The 24948-nt window shown below is 67.9% G+C and overlaps 1 protein-coding gene across 2 annotated transcripts; it reads left to right on the plus strand.

Annotated features, from left to right (window-relative positions):
* The first annotated feature begins 313 nt into the window (after positions 1-313).
* On the plus strand, positions 314-22896 carry CHID1 (chitinase domain containing 1). Of its 2 annotated transcripts, XM_060404178.1 has the most exons (14): positions 314-650; positions 1275-2159; positions 7086-7239; positions 7749-7898; positions 8147-8279; positions 8838-8882; positions 9589-9695; positions 9961-10022; positions 12616-12708; positions 16265-16366; positions 16919-17074; positions 22347-22427; positions 22569-22611; positions 22719-22896. In XM_060404178.1, exons 3-14 carry the CDS (start codon positions 7129-7131, stop codon positions 22815-22817), a joined length of 1182 nt encoding a protein of 393 aa, XP_060260161.1. In that variant the 5' UTR covers positions 314-650; positions 1275-2159; positions 7086-7128; the 3' UTR covers positions 22818-22896. The 2 variants fall into 2 exon arrangements, with proteins under 2 accessions (XP_060260161.1, XP_027815774.2); XM_027959973.2 differs by lacking the exons at positions 314-650; positions 1275-2159 and adding an exon at positions 2956-3014.
* The last annotated feature ends 2052 nt before the right edge of the window (positions 22897-24948 follow it).

Raw genomic sequence — 24948 nt, forward strand, 5'->3', positions numbered from 1 at the left:
GGGACGTGGACAGCCTGCCAGGGTACACCACTCCATGTGCCCCACTACAGCCCCCAAGACACGCTGCCCGGTTGGCTTTGTGGACTTACGTACCGTCTCACCCTTGCTATGGCATTTTCACGTGGGCGTGGGGTGGCGAGGAGCATTAAATGCCGGGATGGACACCGCGAAGCACACGACCCCGTGCACGGCCCCTGCCTGTCACAGAACCTACCCTGGGGCGCAGCACCCGCCCTGCCGCTGACTGGACACCCACGTGCCGGTCAGTCTGTGATGCCCCGGCCAGGTGAGCTGGGGCGGGGCGCAGGGACAGAAGGCCTGCTGTACTGGCTTGGAGCGGTATCTGGAAGCTTCCGCCCCATGTGACACGCCCTGCGCCCTCGCCCTTCTCCCTCTGGACTTTGCTTACCCCAGCACCAGGGAGGGTGTCTCCATCCACAAGCAGGAAATCCGGGTGTGCGTGCCTCCTCCGGGCCTTCCGGCCTGAGAACTGAATTGAGGCCCAGAAGTGGCAGGACACCATCGGTGATCGTGCTCATGCCCTGCCCTTGGGGTGACCCCATTAAAGCAGGACAAGTCACGAGAGGCCCCTGGCAGGAAAGACTAATCCTGTGCTGACTCGGCAAGTGAAGGGCGCCTTGGGGCTACCGGTGAGGACAGGGACCCCCCTCGCCCCTGCCCCCGGGAGCGCTGGCCGGCCCAGGGGAGACACAAGCCCGTCCTCCTGGAGCTCCACAGCCACCAGGCACCACCAGCAGCCACGTGTGGGTGCCCTCGGGGTATCTACAGGCAATGGGCTCCCCATAGTGAGTCAGGGATGCCCTCAAGGTCACCCTGGAGAGGCCGCCTCTGACTCGGGCTCCTCAGCTTGCTGGTGCCCCTGAGGTGGGCTCTGCAGTGTCCCAGAACACGGGGAGAGGGCTCAATGGCGGCAGGAGGGCTGGCCTCTGAAGGCCCCCTTGCTCCATGGGACTGCATCTGCCCTGGTGTGTCCTCTGGTGCCCTCTGCAACAGGGGGCGGGCACGGTGGGCCAGACCTGGGCTCGTCGCTCAGAGCTTGGACCTGACAGGGCTGGCTGCTCCTCAGGCAACGGGGCCAGCGACGGGGACTAAGGGTTAGAGTTTAGGGGCTGAGCAAGGGGGCTATACTCAGACTTACATTAAATTTAAATAATTGGGATTCAATTTATTAATGTTCTAATTTAAAAGCTCCATTTTTTAACCTGCTAAGTTCAATTTTACAAACCCTGTTATCCCCTTTATAACCCTAACAGGTTTTATAGTCATTTTTAAGGGGCCTTTGCCGTCTACAACTCAATTAAGCATTTTCAACACTTCAAACTGGATTTATCTTTTATTTCCCTTTATGTGCTCCAACTTGTCTGAATTGACAACAAAATATCAGGTACTCAAGAACTCATACCCTCGATTGGTTAGATATTTAAAATGGTGAACCCCAAATTGTTGCAAATCTTCCAGAAACATGAACAACCCATGTGTTCAGATTTCACTTAATCTGTAAATGCTAACATTTGGCTGAGATTCTCTTAAACCTGACACTTGACGGTTGGTATGTGACATTCCTTAGGCACACTCGCCAGCCCCCATCCCCTGGGAAGACTGTGGGGGTCAGCTGGCAGGAATAGGAGGAAGAGAAGGAAGAAAATCTGAGTAGGAATAAAGAGAACAAAGTTCAGTTCAGGGAGAAGCCTCTCGAACAGCAGAAATGGGGAAACAGCCGTGGGGCGGGTGTAAGGGCTGGACCTGCAGGGATGGGCTGCGGTTTTCTGCAGGAAACTGCCGGGAGCAACTCTGGAAGGCGGGGTCCGCCAGCTTGTGTCAGGTGGCGAACGCTTCAGGGCCAAAACTTCTCGCGACTGTGTATTGTTTGTTCCTGAGGGGCCCTGACCTCGCTGGGAGCTGAGATTGGGGATGGGGTGGGGGCGGTCACTGTTAGCCTCCGGAGGGTTCCAGCTTTGTAGGATCCACGTTTGAGAAGTGCCGCCCTTCCCAGAGGCAGGGACAGAGAGCGCGCTGACTCCAGGATTCCTGGGATTTAAGAAGTCCAGGGACCATCCAGAGGGTCTGGAGCACGTGCCCCTACTCCAGACAGCGCTGCGGGCACCTCGGGCCTCCGGATGCCCCAAACCAAAGGCTAAGTAAGCGCTCACCCAGGGGGACGGGGCTGACCGAGGAGGGCCCGGCTGGGGGGCGGCCACCAGGCGGCGGGAGGAAAGTCTGCGGAGGCGATTCCCGCACCCAGGAGAGAACGCTGAAGTGTTGGGAGGTCGGGCCGGCGCGGTCCTCCTGGCCGCCGGCCTGGCCGGGCAGAGGCCCTGGAGCCCACGGCGCTCCCTAGCGGTCACCCACGTGGTCGCCGCGGAGACGGCGCCCCCGGAGCCCGGTCCTCCGCCGGACGTGCGCTCGCGGGAGCCCAGATCTCTGAGCCACCTCTCGAGCGCGAGCGTAAGGTTCCCAAGAGAACCTGGGGGCCGCGGAAGGCGGCGGTCGGCGCGCGCGATAGCCCCGGGGTCCCCCGGCGCTCGCGTCTCCACCAGGCTGCCTCGGCGCGGGCCCTTTCTCTCCGCCCGCTTCGCTGGCCCGGCCCCCCTCGGCCCGCCCCTCGGCCCGCCCCTCGGCCCGCCCCTCGGCCCGCCCCTCGGCCCGCCCCTCGGCCTCCCCTAGCCCGAGTCAGCCCCACCCAGTCCGCCAGGCTCCGCCCTCGGCCCCGCCCATCAGCCTCGCTCCGCCCCATGCCCCTCCCCTCCCAGCCCAGGCTCCTCCCCTTAGCTCTCCCCGACCAACCCCCGCCCCACCCCCGTCCCGCCCTGGCCTGTCTCCAGGCCCCCTCTTCGCCATGGCCCCGCCTCCAGCGTGCCTTGCGCGGCGGCGGCCCGGAAGCTGGCGTGGCGCGCTAGCGGCGGCGCTCAGGCGTTCAGAGGCGGGACTTCCGGTGGCGTCCGCGCGGGTCTTCCGGCCGACTCCGAGGGCCGGCGCGTCTCCGGGACATGCAGGTGAGCGCCGCGGCGGCGGCCCGGGCTGACTTCCGCGCCCCGCCCCCGTAGCCTCGGTCTCCTCCGCGGAGCGAGCCTGCGGGCGGTGCGTGTGAAAGCCGGAGGCGCGGCGCGAGGGACAACGGGCGTGACGGCGCGTGTGGACGAGAGGCCGTGCGAGCGGCCGTGTGTGATGGAGTGAGGGGGTGTGAGTGGGTGTGGCGGACGCGGCGCGGCGGCGCGCGAGGGGCCGCGCTCCTTGGCTGTCTCTCGGCCTCCGCCGCAGACCTGGGGCGCGGCGGCCTTTTCGCGCTGGAGGGCGCCGCCGAGATCCGAAGCCAGAGACCGGGGCGACGGGCGGGTGGGCGGGCGGCGGGCCCGGGCCCCCGCGAGCTAGTGTCGCCCGCTCCCCCTGCGGCCAGCAGGCTGTCTTGGGCTTCCTCTGTCTTCGCCGAGGGAACACGACGGTACCTGCGGCCCGCCGTGGGGACGGCAGCCCAGAGTCGCAAGTGTCCCTCCGCCAGGGCTGGGCTTCTGCTCTCACACTGCATCCGTTGCCAAGCGCACCCTCGGCCCTCCCCGCAGGAGCAGAGTTGGCCCCAAAATTTGTGCCCACCGGCGAGAATCTGATTGACACTACCTGAGCTGTGGGGACGAGACCGTTCTGTTCCCCGGACGGTCGGCTCTGGGTCCCGCTGGGTGTGAGTGATGATCAGTCAGTGCGCAGTGGTCAGCATCTCTCAAACGGCACGTTGCTGAGCAGAGACAAGTGGACTGGATTAAAACGGGTTTCTTGAGAAAGAAGCGGAGCACGTCAGAGTGCATCCCAGAGCAGCGTTAGCACCGATCAGCTGTTCTCTGCACTCAAGACACATACGCACTTCGGACCCTTGTGTGTGTGCTGAGCTTGTGTGTGTGCTGAGCTCTGTGCAGAGTGTGATGGAAGAGTTGGCTCTCAGACGCACTGACAGAGCCCCCAGGGACGCCTCACCTTGCTGGGCTTGACCACCTCTCACATCACAGCCAACATGTCCCCACCACCCCGTCAGGCAGTCCATCTGGAAAGTTCCACAGCCACTGGAGAGCAGCCCTGCACGTGTGAGCAGCTGGCATCTCAGTGCTTCCCCCGGTGCTGTGGAGCCGCACTCCAGAGCTGGCCCAGCGTGCACAGGGTGGCAGGGGTCTGTGGCTATGCCGGCCCACTCGTGCCTGCTTCTGCTGCCCCGGCACCAGGTGCAGAAGCCAGCAGGGCCCATCTTTCTTCCTCCAGATCAGCCCCACTTCCACCCTTTGCTCTTTCTTCTTTCCTGTGGCGTGAAAGCACAGGTCATAGGGCGGGCAAGTGGTGGGCAGAGGGGTCTCAACGCAGGCGGGACAGAAGGCAGACCAGCCAGCCACGGGCAGAGGCTGGGAAGGGCCACAGAATGTGCCCCCAGGGGACAGCTGAGTGGTTCCTAGGGGACCAGGTCCTGCCTATTTCTCTTCTTGCTCCATCCTTGGGTGCCCTGACCTCCACCCTGGGGCCAGGGAGGAACCCACAGTTGTGAGAGGCTGAGGGGAACAGGGCTGAAGATGGGATGCCCTGCAGGGTTGGCCGCTTACAGCTCAGCAGCCACAGTCTGAGCCCTGCTAAGGGAGCACCAGATGGTTCTCTGTCCCTGGGATTCTCCAGGCAAGAACACTGGAGTGGCTTGCCATTTCCTTCTCCAGTGCATGAAAGTGAAAAGTGAAAGTGAAGTCACTCATTTGTGTCCAACTCTTAGCGACCCGTGGACTGTAGCCTACCAGGCTCCTCCGTCCATGGGATTTCCCAGGCAAGAGTGCTGGAGTGGGCTGCCATTGCCTTCTCTGCGGGAGGGGGCAGAGGGTGGCAAAGAAGGCCTGAGTCTCCATAATCTTCCCTGCCCCCCGCCAGGAGCACCTGATCAGCTGTGGCTGCCTCTCTGCCTGGGGGCGAGGGGGTGGGGGAGGCTCCTAGACTCCCCGTCCCAGGCCCCGTCCTGCAGGCCCCAGGGAGTGACAGCCCAGACCAGGCGCGTGCCGTCTGTGCAGGACTGTGGGCTGAGGGCAGTGAGCTCCAGGCCAGGGGGTCATGGTGGTGGAGGCCCCAGGCACCCACACAGGCCTGGCTCTGCTGGCTCCTGAGAGGGCACCCTGTCTGGCCGGGGCTCTGGTGTCCCCAGGGGTGTCCACCCAACGAGCAAGGGCCTGGGTTGCCTGTGGGGTCTCCTCTGGACCAGCTGGACCTTGGTCAGGCTGAGAGGGGACGTGCCGCCAGGCCTGAGACACCGCTGACTGACAGGCTCTCACACCAACTGTCTTAAAACCTCCACAAGGAGCGCGTGTGGCCTGGCCCTGCATGTGGCCCAGCTGTCCCCAGAGAGAAGGGCGTGAAGGCAGGGTCGGGGTGGTGGTGCTGCTAGGGTGAGAGTCCAGTGGGGAAGCCACGGAAAGACCGAGCGACTGGCCTCCAGGCAGCCTGCACGCGCGCTTAGCGCCCCCGGCCCCTCGCTGTGGGCATACTCGGCCTGCACGCGCGCTTAGCGCCCCCGGCCCCTCGCTGTGGGCGCAGTCGTCTGAGAGATTCTCTAAAGACAGGATCGTGCTCTGCGAGTGCGCGTTGTGACATTTGCACTGGGGGGTCGTGAGCTCTGCGGTGCCCTCAGGATGCCAGCGTTTGGGAGCGTGGGGTTTGAACAGCTGCAGTGAGCATCTTCAAGCACTTCTCGTGTAGACAATAAGTTCCCCAAAGTGGGATTTTAAGAAAGAAAAAGGAAACGCAGATGGGAGAGCACGTTTGTGACCAGATAGTCACCTGAACGTGAATTCCCAGCAGCAGCTCTGAGGGGAAGCTGCCCCGGTCCCCAAGGTGGTGTCATTCTCGTCCTCACGGCAGGGAGGCGGTGGGGGAGGCGATGCTGTCTCACCTCAGCCTCCGTTCCTTTGGTTGCTGGTGAAGCCAAGAGCCGAGGTGCTGTTTCTGGGGCCTGGGGCGTCTGTGTGTTGCAGGGGGTCTGTGTGTTGTGGGGGTGTGTGTGTTGTGGGGGGTCTGTGTGTTGCGGGGGGTCTGTGTGTGTGTTACGGGGGTCTGTGTGTTGTGGGGTCTCTGTTGTGGGGGTGTGTGTGTTGCGGGGGGTCTGTGTGTGTTGCGGGGGGTCTGTGTGTGTTGTGGGGGGTCTGTGTGTGTTGTGGGGTCTCTGTTGTGGGGGGTGTGTGTGTTGCGGGGTCTCTGTGTGTGTTGTGGGGTCTCTGTTGCGGGGTCTCTGTGTGTGTTGTGGGGTCTCTGTTGTGGGGTCTCTGTGTGTGCTGCGGGGTCTCTGTGTGTGTTGTGGGGGGTCTGTGTGTGTGTTACGGGGGTCTGTGTGTTGTGGGGTCTCTGTGTGTTGTGGGTGTGTGTGTTGTGGGGGGTCTGTGTGTGTTGTGGGGTCTCTGTTGTGGGGGTGTGTGTGTTGCGGGGTCTCTGTGTGTGTTGCGGGAGGTCTGTGTCTCTCCTGCGTCTCACAGCTTGAGTCTGTGTACAGTCTGTGAGTCACCTGTGGATGTGGGCTAGAAGTTCGTTGTCGAGAATTTCATCGTTTCGTGTTTATTTCTTTATCCCGGTTTTTTGTTTCCTAAACGAAAGGGTCACGTTTTTCTGTCGTGAAATGTAGACGTTTTCCTGGTGACTTTTACTGATGCTGACTTAGGGGGAGAGGCACCCCCTGTCCAGCTCCTGCCCCAGGTTTATCTACACAGGCGCGTTTTCTTCTAGTCCTCTCCACGGCTCCATGGTTTTACACTCGAGCCAGTAGCTGGTAGCCAGAATGTCTTTGTGCTTGTGGAGGGTGGGGGCCAAGCTTTGCTCAGTCGGCCCAGCTGTGATTGGGCACCCCTGAGGCGGTGGGACGGCTCCTGGCCTGCAGCAGGGAAGGCCCTTTCGGGGCGTCTTGGGGAGCCGGGGCCCAGCAGTGCTGGCCGCTGGAGCCCAGCCGTCGGGGCTGGCTCGGTGCCCGGCTGGGTGCTGGGAGGCTCCAGGCTCCGTCAGGACCAGAGCCCCAGGAGGCAGGGGGAGTGTCCACCTGCCACGGCCCCCACGGCCTCTGTCTTTTGCAGCCCCCTGGACCCCGAGGTTGGGCCCTCCTGTGACCCGCCCAGCATGCGGGCGCTCCTTGGCACGCTCTGGCTCGCTCTGGCCTGCAGCTCTGTGCATGCCACGCTGTCGAAGTCAGACGCCAAAAAGGCCGCCTCGAAGACGCTGCAGGAGAAGGTAGGTGGTCTGGGGACTCGCCAGAGGGCTGACAATCACGCCTCCTTTCCCACTGGGGGCTGGGAGCTGACTGCGAGCCAGGAGCTTCGCATCTGGGCAGCCAGCACCGTACCCCTCGGGGCTCCAGCCAGCCTCAGAGGGAGCAGCTTCTGGTGCTGGGGCCGGAGGGCAGGCCTGCCCCCGCTGGGCTCGCATCCCTGCCCGTGCCCCCAGGGTCCCCCTCGCCCCGCCTGCTGCCTCCGTCGACCCCTGTGCTCTCCCCTGCTTCGCAGGGCGAGTCAGTCAAGCTCTGCCAGGTGTGGCTGTGGCGGTGCCAGTTTCCAGGAGGGCCCCGGGAGGCAGGGCGAGCCTTCAGGGACTGTCTACCCCACCTGACGGCCTTGCCCTGCGGGCTCCTGGTCAGCAGCGCTGATTCTGGGACAGGGTCCCTGCTGACCCAGAGGACCTGCGGCCCCAGGGCTCAGCCTGGGTTCGCGCCGTGACAGCGTCCTCCCTGCCTTCTCTCTCAGACTCAGGTTGCAGGCAAGCCCGCCCAGGAGCGGGGTCTGGTGGTGACAGGCCTCAGGGCTGAGGACGTCGTCCTCGAGCACCGCAGCTACTGCTCGGCGAAGGCCCACAAGAAGCACTTCGCTGGGGACGTCCTGGGCTACGTCACGCCGGTAGGCCGGGCCCGGGGCGGGTGGCGGACCCTGAAGGCAGGGGGGCTGCTCGGGTCTGCATTCTCACCTCCCCAGGCTGCTCTCACCCAAGGGAGCAGTGGGAGCGATGCCTCCCAGCAAAGTGCCCAGGATGGTGGCAGGGCCCTGCTGCACACGGGGCGGGCGGCCCTGCGGAGCCCCGCCTGGCGGCGGTGCCCCGCCTCTGGCCCCACTGCCAGCAGGCTCACTCTCTCTCCCCTCTCTGCCAGTGGAACCGGCACGGGTACGATGTCGCCAAGATCTTCGGGGGCAAGTTCACCCACGTCGCCCCCGTGTGGCTGCAGCTGAGGAGGCATGGCCGCGAGATGTTCGAGGTCACGGGCCTGGACGACGTGGACCAAGGTTCTGACGCCGTCGCCTGTCTGTGCCCGCCCTGGGGGTCTGGGAGAGTGAGTATGAGAGAGAGAGAGAGTGAAGATGAGCAAGCCTGCGTGTGAGCGCGTGTGCCATGCCTGCCTGGCGTTCAGCTGCATCCGTTTGCCTCGGCGGTTTGTACGCGGTGTCCCGGGGGAGGGTCTGTGGGGGAGGCGAGGGTCTGGCTGCCCTGATAGCCGTGTTTGGCACCTGAGTTTACTCGGGTGTTTCCCCGTTCGTTTTCAGAGAGAGGACGTGTTAGCCAGAGGTGGGGCTCCCCAACCCTGGAGGGTGGGGGGGCGTGGGTCAGAGGACAGCAGGCCAGCGCCAGCTCCTGCTCTCTGCTGCCCTCAGCTCTGAGAGGCAGGCCAGGCCCCTCGGGGTGGTGGCCCTGGTGCGGCCACATGCCCCCAGCCCTGGCTGCTCTGCAGGGGTGGGGGGGACACGACCCCAGGTTCCCCCGCCGCCTCCCTTCCGTGCTCCTCCCAGGGGAGGTCAGGGGAAGGGGCTGTACCCCACGCTGACCGTCCTCTCCACATCCCACAGGGTGGGTGCGGGCAGTCCGGAAACAAGCCAAGGGTCTGCGTGTAGGTGAGTCCGGGGGTCAGGGCTGTGGGCCCCGAGCCCCCGCCCCCACAGGTGGGGGTTGTGGAGCGGGCTGGGGGGGAGGGGCCCAGGGCCTCTAGACCTACCTGCTCGCCCAGGCCACGCTGCCTAGCATGCTTAGCATGTTCCTCTTTTGACTGCTCAGAAACGAGGCCGCCCCAGCCCAGCATCCGTGGCCTCGATCCAGCCAGACCCCAGTGGCCCTGCTGCCCGCCTTGGGCTGCCCACCAAGGCCAGCCCCTTCCCCTGTGGTCTTGCCCTCCCATCTCTCCATTCACCCTGAGGGTTCATGGAGCTCTCCTGGGGGCCGTGCCCAGGGGTGACGCTCACCCTGCCCTGCCCATCCTAGAGCTCATGGCTGGTGAGGGAGGGCCACGTTGCCAAGTACACTGGGGCCTGGGGAGGGGCTGGGGCTGGGAGAGGACCTGCAGTTCGTTTCACGGGGAGCTGGTGGGGGACAGTCCAGCGAGAGCCCGGCAACAAGGAGCTGGATGAGCCGGGGTCTGGGCGCTCGGGGACTGGGTGGGTGAAGGGAGGAAAGGGCCAGTGTCTGCGTCCCCAGCACCGCCCACGCCCCTCCCTCCCCAGGCCACCGGGTGCCTGCCCTGGCCGCTGGTAGTGGTCATTCTGCTCCGGAGGCCACGGGCCCGCCACGGGCCAGGAGGGTCACGGTCTGTGCGTCTGCCCCCAGTGCCTCGCCTCCGGTTCGAGGACTGGACGTACGAGGACTTCGAGAGCGTCCTGGACAACGAGGACGAGATCGAGGAGCTCAGCAGGACCGCCGTCCAGGCGGCCAAGGTGACAGCCGGGGCTCCCTCCTGACCATACGCGCCTCGGGCGCAGGGGCTGCCCTCCCGGGGGCACGTTGCCTGGGCCAGTGCCGGGCTGCAGGGCAGGGAGAGCCGTTCGGGGCCCCAGGGGCGGTGTCGGGGTGGGTCACGCAAGGGCCCGGGAAAGAGAGCGGCGATTCTCTGCCCCTGGGCCCACAGCCGGGAGGGAAGGCCGGGGCTGGCTCTGCGGCCCCTCCTCCTGGAGCCCCGCCCACCTGCCTCTGTCCTTTCAGAGCCAGCACTTTGACGGCCTGGTAGTGGAAGTCTGGAACCAGCTGCTGGTCCAGAAGCACGTGTGAGTGGGCCTGGGCAGTGTGCGGGGCGTGGGGCGTGCACGTGTCCTTCCCGGCTGCCGGTGTCGGGAAGAGGCTGAGGCCAGACGTGGAGGGACCTCGTCTGGGGGGAGGGCCATCTTCCCCCAGTCTGTGCAGGCGCTGGGGTGGTACCCCAAGAAGGTCAGAGAGCGACTCCAAGGAGTCTGGGAGCGGCTGCGGGCGGGTTGCCCGGCTGGGACCACTGGGGCTGGCCTGACAGCCTTCAGGGGCCTTGGCGAGGAGGCAGCTGAGTGGGACCGGGGCCCCTGTGGCAAACGGCCACGGGCTTCTCTGGGAGAAGAGCTTGCAGTCCAGCCTCAGCCCTGCCTCAGCCAGCGGGGGGGCTGCCCAGCCCCGAGGAGGTACCCCCTCCCCTGAGGCCCACGGCCAGATCCCCCTCAGCCAGGGTGACAGGGAGGGCGGGTCCCCTCTGGCGGCCGCTGCTCCGGTCCCATCAGGCCCAGGGGGTCAGCCCCACAGGAGGAGGAGCGCGCCGGGCACGGGGGCCTGCAGCCGCCGCAACCCTGGCCGTCCTGCACCCGAGCCCCGCTGCTCCACGCCTCCAGCCCAGGGGCCCGCGGGCAGGGTCCCCCCCCACCCCGCCCCATCCCTCTCACAGCTGTGGGCTGCTCTCCACCTGCTCGGAGGCGGCCTCCTCGGGCCTCCCAGCGTAGCAAGAGGGTATTCTCAAGGGGCTGTGTGGGGACCAAGACTCCTGCCTGAGTTCCCAGGAAGCTGCAGCTGGCGCCCAGCTTGCCGGGCTCTGCCTGGGGGCAGGGAGGCCCCGCTGCCTGCCTGGAAGTGGGGGCAGCCTGGATGCAGGCCCCACCGTGGTTCCTGCTTCTCTGTGCACTGACCACACTCCCCCCCGCCCCCCCGTGCGTGCTTCCGCCCTGGGGGCGCCCTGAGGCCGGAGTTGAGAAGGAGAATGGGTGGAGAACGGTGGGCGAGTCCAGTTGAGGGCGGGGCGGGGGGGGGGGCCCTGTGTCGGGAGCCAACACCCCACTGTGCTCTAGTGGCCCCTCTGGTGGCTTTCAGTTGAGAGGCGATCTCACCTCCCCTGGGCTCTGCCTTGGCCCCTGCTGAGCTAACGCCTGAGGGGGGCTGGGGGAGACAGCCTGTCAGGGTGGCTCAGGAGGGTGTGCGCAGCAGGCACGCTGCGGGGCAGGGTGGGGGCCGGCCAGCCCTGCAGATGGCTTTGGACCCGGCTCCCTGGGCATGTGGTGGAGGCAGTGCACTTTGTCCCCGCCCTGGGCAGCAGGTCGCCAGGCCCCTCCCGGGACAGCCTGCTGCGTAGGAGTGAGTAGGGGCTGCCTGGCTGTGGCAAGAAGCCTGTCTCTTGCATTCATACCGACGGGCGGGCGGCCCCCGGGAGTCCCTTGGGACCTTGTCCCAGCAGAGCCCCGCTGGGCAGGCACTGCCCCTCGGCCACAAGACCACCTCCCCTTCTCAGAGACTCAGCCCCTGGTGGTCCCCAAAGCCGGGCAGGCACTGATGGTTATGGGTGCTGAGGACACAGGCTGAGGGCCAGCTCCCGGCCTCGGGGAGGGCCTGAGCTGGGTTCCACAGCCCGTGTGCTCCGCAGGGGCATCCCTGACCCCCAGCCATCGCCGGAGCGCTGTCTCCTTGGCCCTGGGGTCCTCCCACTGAGGCTGGGCCCGAGGGGATGGAGGCCGCCCCATGCCCGCCTCTGCAGGGTGGGCCGCAGCTGTGCCCCACGCAGCCTTGGGCCATGTAGACTGGCTCGAGCTGAGCAGAGCTGGGGGTGCACAGCCCCCCACCTGCCCGCGCTGGGCGGGGTCACTCGCAGCCTCTCTCTGGACTGAGGCGGCTCCTGAGGAGCTGTAGGGAAGGACCCAGGTCAGTCACTGGGCCCACACCCTCCCAGGCAGTATGGGGCCAGGCCAGAGGACCCAGCCCGGAGCTCGCCCAAGACCTGCCTTCCTGGCAGGGCAACCCCTGGGGGCTGAGCCGGCCTCTCTGCGGTCTGCGCGCCCACCAGACCTGAGATGCCGCCACGCCCCTTGCCCTCAGGACCAGAGGAGCCATGAGGCTATGCCTTCCTGTCCACGCCAGGCGGCACGCTGCCCTCGGAGACGCTGCTCCTTGGGTTCAGGCGCGTCTGGTTGGCCTTCCTGGGGCTGGGGAAGGTGGGGCTCCGTGTTGGCGACTGCTTGGGGTGGGATGACTGCCGAGGGGGCACGAGGCCCCTCAGTGGAGCTGCCCCGCACCCTCATCCCCAGGCGCCGCAGCAGCCCAGGGTCACGGGCTCCTTCCTCACCCCTGCCCGGCTGCATGTCTGGCAGGGTCCAGAGGTGACGGGGCGCTTCCGTGCTCTGCCCCTTTCCGTGCTCTGCCCCCGTGCTTCGGGGATAGGGGCCCTGGAGTATGAGTTACTGCGGGGGCTGTAGGGCCAGGCTGGGTGGAGGGTGGCCCGGGCGTCGCCCAGCACCACTGCCCCTGACGGGGCCCTGGAGTATGAGTTACCGCGGGGGCTGAGGCCAGGCTGGGTGGAAGGTGGCCCGGGCGTCTCCCAGCGCCACTGCCCCTGACCTGTGCTCTGCTCCTCGGCAGGGGGCTCCTTCACCTGCTCACCCACATGGCCGAGGCGCTGCACCAGGCCCGGCTGCTGGTCTTCCTGGTCATCCCGCCTGCCGTCGCCCCGGGGTAAGTGCTGTGCCTGCTCGTCCAGGAGGCCCTTCCTGGCCCCCACCCAGCCCTGGCCTGGTCACGCCGGCCACTGCCCACGTGGGGGACCCTGTCAGCACGTCCTCACGGGCCCGCAGGTCAGGGGTCCGCAGCTCAGGGCCCGGGCTGCCTCGGGCCAGACCTCCTGCCACTCAGCCCAGCCGCTTCCCTCTGCCCCAGCCCTGAGACAGGGAGCTGGGCCCGGTGCTGGCTGTCAGCACTGTGGCCTGACCACCATCCAGCCCGCGCTGGGCATAGAGGAGGCCCAGGCAGTGACCTAGGGCTGGGGGCTGAGCAGAGGGGTGGTGAGGGCCCGGAGGGGCCTGTCCTCGGCTCACTGCAGAGCTCGGGCTAGTGAGTGGGACGGGGTGGGTGGCCTCTGGACCCGCGCTGTCTGGCCTCAGACAGAAGAGGCTGCGGCCACCCCAGGCGGCTGCCCACCTGCGCCTGACGCCCCCACCCCGCGGCGTCTCCACGCATCCCCAGAAACCTGGGCTATGGTCTGTGGCCCGCAGGAGGGCCCTCGGCCCTGGGTGCCACCTCATACGCTTCTGAGTGTGTGCTCATGCGTGGGACACGCATGTGTGAGGGGCCAGCGGTCCTCCCGGGATGGGGGCCCTGATGTGGAAGGGCCGGGGCAGTGGACGCTTGCCCCACCCCTCAGACAGAAGAGGCTGCGGCCACCCCAGGCGGCTGCCCACCTGCGCCTGACACCCCGACCCCGCGTCATCTCTGCACATCCCCAGAAACCTGGGCTGTGGTCTGCGGCCCGCAGGAGGGGCCTCGGCCCCGGGTGTCACCTCCTACACTTCTGAGTGTGTGCTCGTGCGTGGGACACGCGTGTGTGAGGGGCCAGCGGTCCCCCCAGGATGGGGGCCCTGGTGTGGAAGGGCCGGGGAGTGGACACCTGCGTGGCCCGTGGGCTCAGCTGCGAGCGCAGCGCCTGTCTCCAGGGTCTCTGGTCTCTGCCGGTTGGGCTGGCTTGGGACATGCTGACCCAGTCGACCCTGGTGATCGGGGCCATCGGTGGAGACCGGCTCCTCTCGCCCAGGGAGGGCCCGGGTCGAGGGCGGGCCCGGCCCCCTTGCGGGGCCCTTGTGCTGACAGGGGTGCAGGGCACACCCCCGTGTGCTGGAGGGTGTGGGGGAGGGTGAGCGGGCCTGACACCCCTGGAAGGGCTGACCCTTAGGCCTGGCCTCCAAGGGCAGTGGGCTCGGGACAGGGTGGGGAGCAGCTTTGCAGCCAGCGCCCTCTCTGCCCAGGCCTCTGACCTGAGCTCCCAGGCAGGGAGTGGATGGAGCGAGCCTGGGTCCCCTCTCGGCAGTGACCGGGGAGGACGCACTCTCGGGTGGCAGCGAGAGGCGAGGCGGGGGCGGGGGCCGTGTGGCCGGGCTGACGGCGGGGCCCCTGGGCACGGCTGCCTCTGTTGGCCCAGGCCGTGTCTCGGGCACAGCCCGGCTGCGCCCTCGCGCTGGCGAGCAGGCCTCCCTTCCTCCAGAGGCCTCAGTGGCCGAGGTTCGCCTTGCGGGCTTTGTCCTCCTGCACCCGCGCTGCGGGACGGCAGCCCCGCCCGGGGACCAGCGGGCTGTAAGCAGATCTGGCCTTTCTGCAGCGTCAGCCACGTCACAGAGGCCGCACTGCTGCCTGTGGGAACAGAAGCCCGGGGTGGGGGGGTGTCTGCGTGGCAGCCTTTTGCTGCTGTGGCCTGTGTCTCCTCCCTTTTTGGGGGCTGTTGGCACGGGTGGCCATCCTGACTTTGAGCCCTGCTCCTGAGCTCTCCGCTTGGCCCCCGCCGACGGTCCAGCGCCAGTCAGCAGGTTTAATGAGAGCTCTGGGCCGCCCTGGCTCCGGAAGGGCCCTGAGCCAGTCCTCGCCTCCGCCCCTCAGGCTGTCTCTTCTGAGGATCGAGCTCTCAGAGCCCCGGAAGGAGCTGACCGCAGGCACGGTGGACTGACTTTCTTTCCAGGACCTTCCCTGCAGCGAGCTCGCATCCTCCTGGGCAGGTGTTCCCCTTGATGGGCGCTGCACCCAGCTGTCCTCCAGCAGCCCCTGGGGTTTAGGGTCACCACAGGAAGGGGATGAGTGAGGGTCCTTCCCCGGGAGTGATACCCCTGCCCAGGCTGACCCCCGTTGACATCTCCTGAGCTCCAGGGGTGGCCTGGGGCCAGACTGTGGAGGCTCAGCAGGGCCGTGGGCAGGGGTCACCCCTGGACATAGAGCGGGTACAGGCGCCGGAGGTCCACACTGGAGGGGAGGGGCCCTTGCTGACGGGTGGGACGGCCCGGACCTGCAGGCGCGGTTCTACTCTGATCGTGTAGGGAGGCTGTGGGCAGGAGGCCCTGGGGCGGGCCCGTGGGGGGCAGTGGTGGGCGCCGACAGCAGGCCCACCCTCTTGCCTGCTGGGCCACCGTGGGCAAGGCCCTATGGGAGGTGTCCGTGGGCCAGGGGATGCCCTGCCTGTGGTCAGCGGCAGCGCCACGGATGCGCACGGTCTGCACTGGTCCTGAGGACGCTCGGCCTGCAGAGGACTGGTCCGGGGCGGGGCTTGGGTTTCCAGCCCAGTAGGTAGCGTCTCGCCCTGGGGGTTGCGGCTTCACAGTGTCGTGGGGCCGTAGGGGCCGGGATGGGGCGTGGAGCCTGGCCTGGAACACGGGACCGGTGTGGGGTTCACGCTGCCCAGCGCCTCCCAGCTCTGCGGGATGGTCTGGAGTGCGGCCCCGGGCCTGTGGCCGCCGCCACCTGATGGAAGAGTCTGGCTCCCAGCTGCGTCCCGTGCTCCTGGCCACAGTCAGTGCTCGTCAGGAGCTCTCCTAGCCCCTGGCCCCAGGAGCCTGCTGTCTCTGGGAGACCTGGGTCAGGCCTCCAGGCCCCCTCCCTCCAAAGGCAGAGGCTGGGGTGGGTGGCCTTTGCTCAGTGGCCTTGGGGTAGCCTGGCGATGGGGTGTCTTAGGGCTGCCTGGACCCCATGGAACTGGTGACTAAGGCTGAGGTCCTCATGGTGGGCCGCCCCTGCCCAGGGACTGGAGGTGCTGGCCGAGAGGAGGGATTGTTTTCTCTGCTCACACTGTTGGGGGGGGTGGACGCAGAGCCCACTGCGCCCCACCCAGGGACAAAGCAGGGTCGTAGAGACTGCTGCCACGAAGCAGGCGGCTGGCAGTCTGCTGTGTCCTGCAGACGGCCCCCGGGGCCCCCACCTGCCCAGGCCTGAGGCCTCCGAGGGAGGGCGCCGTGCCTGAGGCAGAGTGGAAGCGGGCAAGCCTGGGCTGCCCATCCCCAGGTGAGAGAGGCCTCTGGGGCCTGGGGCAGCGGGGGGGGGACGTCTCTGCGGAGCCCTGACCCAGCTGTGGGCCACCCTGTACACCTGAGCGCTGTCCCCCTCCAGGGAAAGGGACTGAGGTGTCTTCCTGGAGCAGGGGCGGAAGGGGCCTGAGCTGGGAGCCCCCGGCCGGCCTGCCCCGTCCTCCGCTGAGCCCAGGTCAGCTGGGGAGAGGCCATGACCACGAGGTGGGCACGGAAACCATGCCGTCTCTTTGCAGGACCAACAAGCTGGGCATGTTCACGAACACGGAGTTTGAGCAGCTGGCGCCCGTGCTGGACGGCTTCAGCCTCATGACCTACGACTACTCCACGGCACAGCCGTGAGTGGGGCTCTGGGCCCACGCGCTCTCGCTCGGCACACGGGGGCCCAGCCCCTGGTGGCCTGCACACTGGAGGCCCGGGCGTGGTCCCGCCTCCCACCAGCTTCCTCAGGCTGTGACCCGCGGTCAGCTCTCAGCTCCAGAATCATGAAGGGCCTAGTCTCTTCTCCCAGAGCCCACAGTCAGCCTTGCGTTGGGCGACCTTCTTGTTTGGGGGTGACTTAGGGCACCTGGCCACCCCATGGGAATGGTGTCCCAGGGTGTCCATCCACACCTCCCAGCCCTGGCTGCCCCATGCCAGGTGCTGGGCCCACCTCCACGCCCAGGAGAAGGTGCTCCTGTGTCGGGGGTCACACTGCTGCCCCGGTCCTCCTGGGCCTCCCCTGAGCGCTCTGCCGCCTGAGGGTCCCAGGCGAAGCAGACACCCCGCACAGGTGCAGCGGGGCCGTCTGTCTGCTGCCGTCCTTGCCGTGGTGTGCGCGGACTCCTGCCCCGACCCAGGCGACCGGGGCCTCAGCCCGGTGCTGAAGCCCACTCCTCCCCACCCTGCAGGGCTGGGCCCAACGCGCCGCTGCCCTGGGTGCGAGCCTGCGTCCAGGTCCTGGACCCCAAGTCCAAGTGGCGGAGCAAGATCCTGCTGGGGCTCAACTTCTACGGCATGGACTACTCGGCCTCCAAGGACGCCCGCGAGCCCATCATCGGGGCCAGGTGAGCCGGCGGCCCCGTCTCCCGCAGCACCCTCGTTGCGGGGGGTGGGGGGGGGGCTGCGGTGGGGGGGAGGCCGGGCAGGGTCTGATCGCAGGCTGGCTATCCGCGGGGCGCCACCCCGGCACCCCCTCTTGCCGTGTCAGTGGGAGTGTCCTCGACGCAGCGCAGGTGGCCGGCCACCCCGGCGCTCCCTGCTGTGGCCCGGGGGAGCCCTTCCTGCGTGTGCCCGGCCCAGGGAGCCCTTCCTGCGTGCGCCCGGCCCGGGGAGCCCTTCCTGCGTGCGCCCGGCCCGGGGGAGCCCTTCCTGTGTGCCCGGCCCGGGGGAGCCCTTCCTGCGTGCGCCCGGCCCGGGGAGCCCTTCCTGCGTGCGCCCGGCCCGGGGAGCCCTTCCTGCGTGCGCCCGGCCGCGAGGTCGTGCTCGTGCTCTCGCCCAGTCTGGGCTGCGTATGCTGGGCTCTGACGCCATTGCCACGCCGTCCGCCCAGGCGCGCGTCCCATGAGCTGCTCAGCCCGTGTGGTCGCCCCACACTCGTCCCCACGCGGCGCCCGCCGCACCGCAATAATCGCGCGCCTTCACGGAGGCTCGCTTATGCTCTTTGCGCCTGGTTTTTGTTGAGCTTTTTTAAGCCTTGGGCTTATCCTCTCTGTCGTGTTTGGGAAGGATGTAGCCGGTTCCACGTCGCCCTCTCTCCTCCTTTTCCAGGCCCGTGAGCACGCGTGTCAGCCGTCTGTCTCTCCCGCTCCCGGGGCCTCGCTCTGTCCTGGGGGCTCTTGCTCAGTTTTCCTTGCTCTCCGAGCCGGCAGCCCGTTTCCCGGTTGTGTCTCGCGCGGGGCCTCTCCCTCCCGCGTGTCCTGGTAGCTCTCGTCTGGGGGTTTGTCTGGAGCACCGGGTGCACGTGTGGCGGCTGCCAGGCGGGCCAGCCCTGTCCCCTGCGTGTCGCTGAGCAGCTCTCCGGGGCCTCTGCTCGGGCCACACGCGCGTCTCTCCCAGCCGCGCGCGCTCAGTCACTGCCCTTGTGCTGTGAGCCGTCCCGTGACAGGGACTGTACTGAGGCCAGTGATCCGAGTGTGTGAGCCCGCTGCTGCCCACCGTGGGCAGGGTCGCCCACAGGCCCGCTGGCCCTGGGGACACAGCAGGTGGCCCAACACCTGGGCGCTGGCTGCCTGCCAGCTGGCCTCGCCCCGACCCGCTCTGCTCCCTCAGGGCTGCCCTGCGGAGGGACAGGCCGCTGGGTTGGCCCTTGGCTGGTCTTGGGAGTCCTGGCAGGGTGGGGCACCCGTTTCCTGGCCGCCCCCCAGGCGAGTCCCCAGGGTCCACTGTGCTGAGGCCTGGGACGGCCTCCCGCTGCTGGCGGAGCGCCATGGCGGGGAAGCTGGACAGGACCGCTCTGCCCGGGGCTTGCTGAGGTCACCCAGCAGAGGGGTACCCCGCCCTGCCCAAAGGCGGAACAGGGAGGGAGGCCCGTGGGGGTGGGGCAGAGGGTTCCCCGGCCCAGGACGTGTCAGGGACCACCCAGCACAGACCCCCCAGAGGACAGACTCCAGAGGACACCGCCCATGTCCCTTGACCTCAGGGCGCCCACTCGGGTCCTGCCCAGGGCGCTTACACCGGGGAGAGGCTGAAGGAGGCCCAGGTGGGGTTGACTACTGTTCTGAGGGGTCGTGTGGGTCTCTGAGGGGCCGTGGGCAGGGGTGCTGCTGGGGCACTTCGCCGAGCCCCCTCCTTGCAGGCTCAGCTGTCCCGTGGGGCATCCCGTGGCTCAGCAGGGCGGTCGCTGCTGACCAGGCCCGGGGCTCTGCTCCTCCCGCCTCGGCCGCTGGAGGCCCAGCAGAGCCCGTCCAGAGCCCCTCCCTCGACCCGGTGACCCTGCCCACTGCCTTCTCCTCCCTAGGGCCCTAGCCAGCCATCTAGGGGAGCCTCGGGCAGGGCCTGGCCCTGGGTTGCCCTGATCTCCTCTGCCCATGGCCGATTCCTTCCAGACCATCCCCCGATGTGCAGGGGGCTGACCCATGCTGGGGCTGTGGGGGTGGGTGGAGCCTCTGCAGGGCAGAGAGCAGCCCCTCTTAGGCCGAGTCTGGAGAGCCAGATGGGAGGGCTTAGCGAGGCCCCAGATGGAGGCTTGTCTGTGGGGGCGGGCAGGCTGCCTGTGCAGGGGGTGGTCGTGTTCACAGGCCCAGGGCCCCGGAGTCGCAGCCCACCAGGCTGCACCCCTCACTGGACACCCGGGAGCCCTGAGCAGGCGACCAGCAGGTGTGGGGGCAGTGAGCCTGGGGCCTGGTGCCCTGCCGCCCTGACAGCGGCCCCGGCCAGCCTGTCCAGGACCAGCCGCCCTCCAGGCTCAGCCTCCCCAGCACTGGTCTGGCCTTGTGTGGCAGGTGTCCTCTCCAGGGACAGCGGGTGATCAGCTCCTCACCATCTGCTCCTCACACAGAGCCAGGACCTACAGTGGGGGTGGGAGGCCAGCTCTGCCAGCCGGGGAACGGGGGGGTCTCCTGGCCTCTGCCTGCCTCGGCGGGAGGGGGCGGCAGGGAGGCAGCCTGCACTCTCTGGACCCTCTGACCGCTGCCTCTGCTCTCCACCCCGGGCGACTTGAGGCCCCATCGCCCCACGGCCTCATCGCTCCCCGCCCTCGAGGAGGCGGAGTGGCTGTGAAGCGCCCTCGAGAGGTTGGGGTGCCCCACACGTCTGCTGCTGAGCCCCCGCTCGGGGAGGCTGTTGCACTGCCCTGGCGGTCAGGGTGCCGGGCCAGCCCCCTGAACACCCCCAGGCCAAGTGGGCACCCATCCCCCTGGCAGCGCCCAGACTGGACTCCACTGCCCCCGCTCAGAGGCCCGCCGGCACACAGCCAGATCAGCCCAGGGCTGGGCCATGCCCGGCAACACTCCCCCCACCACTCAGGGGCCAGGGGGCCCGGGATTGAGCTCACGGGGCTTGGGCCGCCCTGCCCCGCGGTTTTGCGCTGCCCTGGACGGGGCTGGCGGCTCTCGCGGCTCTGGTCTTTCCCGTCCCTGTGTTGTGTTCTGCGCTGAGACCCTCTCCCCCGCTGGTCCCTGGGTCTTGCCGTCCTCCCTGGGTTCCCGAGTGTCCTGCCCTCGCTGTGCCCGGGGCCTCCCAGGGCACCTTGACCCCTCACCGTGGTCCCTGCCGGCTCTCCCCTCAGGGCTTCTCCAGCGGGCCACGGGGCTCCTGCTGCCTGTGGCTGACGTGAGGTCTTCCGTGGAAACTGCCTGTAGGTCCTGGGAGCTGAGATGGGGAAGGGTGCCTCCTCACATTGCCCGTGGCGGTGCCCACCGGACTCCCCGCGTGGGCCTGCGGCCGGGGACCTGGCCAGGTCCTCAGCAGCTCGGAGGCGGTGCCCTCTGGGGTGGGTCCCTTCAGTCCTGCGGGGCCACGGCAGAGAGCGCAGGGCGCCCAGGCCCCAGTGGGAGGCAGGAAGCCCACCCCGGGCTGGTTTCCCCCCACCGCCCGGACGCCCCCTTCCGCCTGCTCTCTGCTCGCTCGCCCGGAGAGGGGGGCCATGCAGCTCGCCTCCAGGCCCAGAACCCTCCGCAGACCTGTCTGCTGTGTCTCTGTGTATGATTCTCCTTGCCGTTGCCTGAACTTTCATCCCAAGCGCTGATGACGTTTTTGACTGGGGAGCTGTCTTTCACACACTGTAAGGTCCGTTGTGGCAAAGTGCCTGACTCAGCAACGTTTAGAACCTCATCAGGCTACGCGGCCACCTTCTCTGTTCCCTCAACGTCTCGTCAGCCTGAGCAGCCGGTCCCAGCAGCACCCCCGCGCCCTGTGGCCGCTGACCTGGGATTCGTCTGTGACTTGCCTCGACGGGACGTTTCGTAGAGACGGACCAGGCGGCCTGTGGCTGAGGCCTTCCACTTTGGCTCAGGGACCGCGCAGGCCCCGTCTGCACCTTTCCCTCATTCACCCCTGCCCCCCGCCACACCCCAGCCCCTCCACCTGGGCTGCCCTGTGGTCTTGCTCTCAATCCGCAGAGGTCTGTTCAGCTATCCCCACCCAGGATCTCACTGCTTGCTTCTCCACCTCCACCCCAGTGAGTGTGGGGGTCCTGAATGGCCCCGGTCCTGGCCCTGCTAGGCCTCAGCCTCCGGGGTGAGGAACTGACCCCAACAGAGTGCAGCCTCAGCTGCCCCCACAGCTCCCCAGCTCCAGCAGGCAGCTCTGTGAGGAGCGCGTGGCCAGGGCTCCCCAAACCCGAGGGCCTGGAGCCACCTGCCCCAGGACAGGACTCCGGGGCTCAGAGACACCCACCCCAGCCCATGTCCCAGATCACCCTAGCCCCAAGGCAGACGGGTCCAAAGCAGCAAGTGATCCTCGTGATTCCAGGAGCGTGGCTTTGGTCAAGGGTGAGGCCATCGTTTTGGCCAGCTGGACCTGGTGTGGTGGGTGTCCTGTGTCCTGGCCCAAACCCCGTGCAGAGCCCCATGTCGTCTGTTGCCTCCATGGATTCCCCGCTGTTCTGTCCAGGCCTGACCCCCTGCGCCCCACCGGTGTCCGTGGTCCAGCCCAAAGCACACAGCACGCCTGGGCCCAGGGCTGGGCTGGCCACACCTGCCCCCTCAGCCTCCCTGGGCACCGCTGCTGGCCCGGGAGACGCCGTGTGGGCTGCAGACCCTGCTGTCCTGGCCCCGCCGCACCCTGGAAACCAGCCCGTCTGCGTGTGTGCTGGGGGTGGCTCTGAAACCGCTGGGTTCTGGCAGTGAGGCCGGGCCCACCACGGGCCTGGGGCAGCCGTGTCCACAGCCAGGAGGCAGGGAGGACAGCCTGGCTCCCCAGAGGGCCCGGACACCGCTGTTTCCTTGGGCGGGGGGTCGGGGGCCGTGGAGCCGAGGCTGCCCCCACAGCTTGCTCGCCTGTTCTCCACTGGGCGGGGCCCAGGTGCACTGCCTGTTGCCCGCCCGGCGCCGCGCCCACACTGCGGGCTCGCTCACGCTGCTCTGCCCGCGGTGCTGTCGGGTCAGGGCGGTGCCCTGGCCCCCACATCTCAGCAGCCTCTGTTGGGGCCCGTTCCCACCCCCACAGCCTCAGCCCAAGCGTTCGAGACCCCCCCGTGGCCCTGCTTCCTGGCATTCCAGCTTGCCCAGGCCACCCCATGTGGCCCTCCCACCCCGCCCGATGTCACTGGCATTCTGTGGACCACCGGGGGTTGACACGCAGCCCCGGTTAGCCTCCACATGCCGTGACGGCAGCGGTCACCCCCACCCATCTGGGTGGGCGGGGGAGGGCCCTGCACCCACATCCCATCTTCCCCAGGTACATCCAGACACTGAAGGACCACCGGCCCCAGATGGTGTGGGACAGCCAGGCAGCAGAGCACTTCTTCGAGTACAAAAAGTGAGTGTCGGGGAGGCCCACAGTGCAGTCCCCCGGGCACGGGCCCAGCCCGAGGAGGGGCACGAACCTGTGCCCTGGGCTGGCGGGGCGGGGCCAGGAGGAGCCCAGGCCGCCTGGGACGGACTGTCTGCTCTCTTGCAGGAGCCGCGGCGGGAGGCACGTCGTGTTCTATCCGACGCTGAAGGTGCGTGCGGGGCTGAGGCTGCGGGTGGGGGCAGCCCTCGGTGAGGCGGCAGCGGGCAGGCGGGCCTCGGGGCCGGCGCGGCCGGGCCGACGCTCCCTCTGCCTCAGTCCTTGCAGGTGCGGCTGGAGCTGGCCCAGGAGCTGGGCGTGGGGCTGTCCATCTGGGAGCTCGGCCAGGGCCTGGACTATTTCTACGACCTACTGTAGGCCGGGCTTGCAGCCAGCATTGCCTTTTCTAAGAGACAGAGGGACTAATGTGTGAAATACAGACTCTTCTGTTTCCGGATCTGTGTGCTGTGGCTTCTGCGGCGACTGAGCAGGCCGGGAACCTGAGCCCCTCAGGGCAGGGACCTGGGGTGGGGAGTCCTAGCAGGGCCAGGGCGCGGCTAAGGATGCAGACCCTCCACCAGCCTTGACTGCCTGCCCTCCGCTGGCTGCCGAGGCAGGGCCCGCAGTCCCCACCGCACAGGCGGCGGAGTCCCGCATGGTGTGCAGTCCCTGAGGGTCCAGAGGCTCCAGGGCAACCCCAGGTGCCCTGCTTGTGGACGCTCGGGCAGGCGTCACCCCCGGGCCACACAGAGGGACCTGGCCTGCTCACCCAGGAGCTTGGTGGGCACCACGTGGCAAAGGTGTGGAGGCACACTGCAGGAACCAGGGCTCAGGGAGGCGGGCCCCACCCCCAGAGCAGGCTGCAGGCCGCTGCCAGGCTCGGCCATTCACCAGGAGGGCACGTCGGGAAGAAGCGCTGTTGGGAGTCGAAGGACAGCTGGCCAGGCCCTGCCGCCCGGTGAGCCCGCCGGCTCCACGCAGAGGGCCCCCTGTGACAGCGCCACTGGCCGGATGCTGGCCGGGAGCGTGGGCGCGGCTCTGGGCAGCTGGCTGGAGGGGTCTGAGAGGACAGGTCTTCTGGGTCGTGGCCCGGCTGGACCCTCACGAGCTGTCCCGAGGAAGAGCCCTGCAGCTCGTGGTGTGGGTCTCACAGAAGACTCCAGACTGGCTGAGGGGCAGCCTGCCTGGGCACCCCACTTAGGCCAGTGGATGCAAGCAGGCTCTTGAGATGCTGGGTCCGACGCACCCCCCCCACCCCCCCGCCCAGGTCCCCACCCTGCCAGGCCCCCAGGGGCGGGGCTGTAGGCACTGGCTGGTCCCCATGCTGTGAGGGCCTGGGTGGAAGGGTGGGGACTGGGTCAGGAGCAGCCCTGGGCTCTGGTGTGTCGGGGACAGACCCGCCATGGGGTCAGCGTGGTCACCACCCGTGTATGTGGAGCCGGGGGTGATCTGACGCCGGGCAGAAGGCTCCTCGGCCTGGGTTGGAGGATGGGAGAAGCAGCAAAGGGCACAGGGAGCTGGGAAGGGGGGCCTGGCGCCGGACCCTTGCGGGCATCCCCAGGGGAGGAGGAGCCTGGGTACCCCACGGAGGCAGGGCACCCGGACACGGCTGCAGGCAGGATGGCCTTGGAGACAAAGGCCCTGTGCGTTCCGCGGAGCCAGCGGGGAAGCAGAGTCGCGGGCCTGCAAGCCCTCCCCGAGGCACTGGGACGGCAGAGCCCACCACACAGGGGCCTCGTAGGCAGAGGTGGACAGAGGTGTGAGCGGGGCTGTGGGCACAGGGCGGAGGGTGCCGGTGGGGCTGGGGCACAGCTTGGCCAGAACGTTCTCACTCCCACTTGCTTTCTGTGGCGCCTAGACATTCCCAGGTGTGATCTGCTGTGACTTCTGACCATCCCTGGTGTTCTGGGGGCTTCCACGGAAGACGGGGGACACGAGGATGGGATAGGACAGGGGTGGGCGGCCGGGAGGGGCCAGGCGCCCTGGTGGTCTGAGCTGTGCGGTGGTCAGTGGCCAGCCAGGTGTCCCCAAGGCAGGTTTGCTGCACTGCAGGGATGTAGGGGTGGCCGGCAGGGTGGGCCTGCGGGCGCTGGGGGAGGGGCTGGAGGCCAAGCAGCCTGCCATGGGCCGGGGGGGCGGTGTTGGGTGCCCCAGAGAGCCCTCCCCACCCCGGCCTCTGCACCCAGGAGTCCCATCCCCGTTTCCGAGGTGCCTCTGTGCACTTCAGCCATTTCCCCAGTCTGGGCCCTTCCATCCCGACAGCCTTTATTCACAAAACCCACGAGTGACACGTAGGGATGAAGCTTTCAGGAACAAGACGGGAACAGAACAAAGGGGGAAGATGGGGCTGAGCTCCGTTTCGGGAGGACACCCCTGGGGGAGGTGGCGGCCCTGAGGCTGGGGGAGCACCCCCAAGTCAGGAGCAGGGGCGTGGAGATGGCGTGCCCACCGCACTGGCCACGGGTGGGTCAGCAAGGCTCGGGGCCCCTCTGCCACAGCTTGGAGCCCA

Source organism: Ovis aries, chromosome 21 (assembly GCF_016772045.2).
Source record: "Ovis aries strain OAR_USU_Benz2616 breed Rambouillet chromosome 21, ARS-UI_Ramb_v3.0, whole genome shotgun sequence".
Lineage (NCBI taxonomy): Eukaryota > Metazoa > Chordata > Mammalia > Artiodactyla > Bovidae > Ovis > Ovis aries.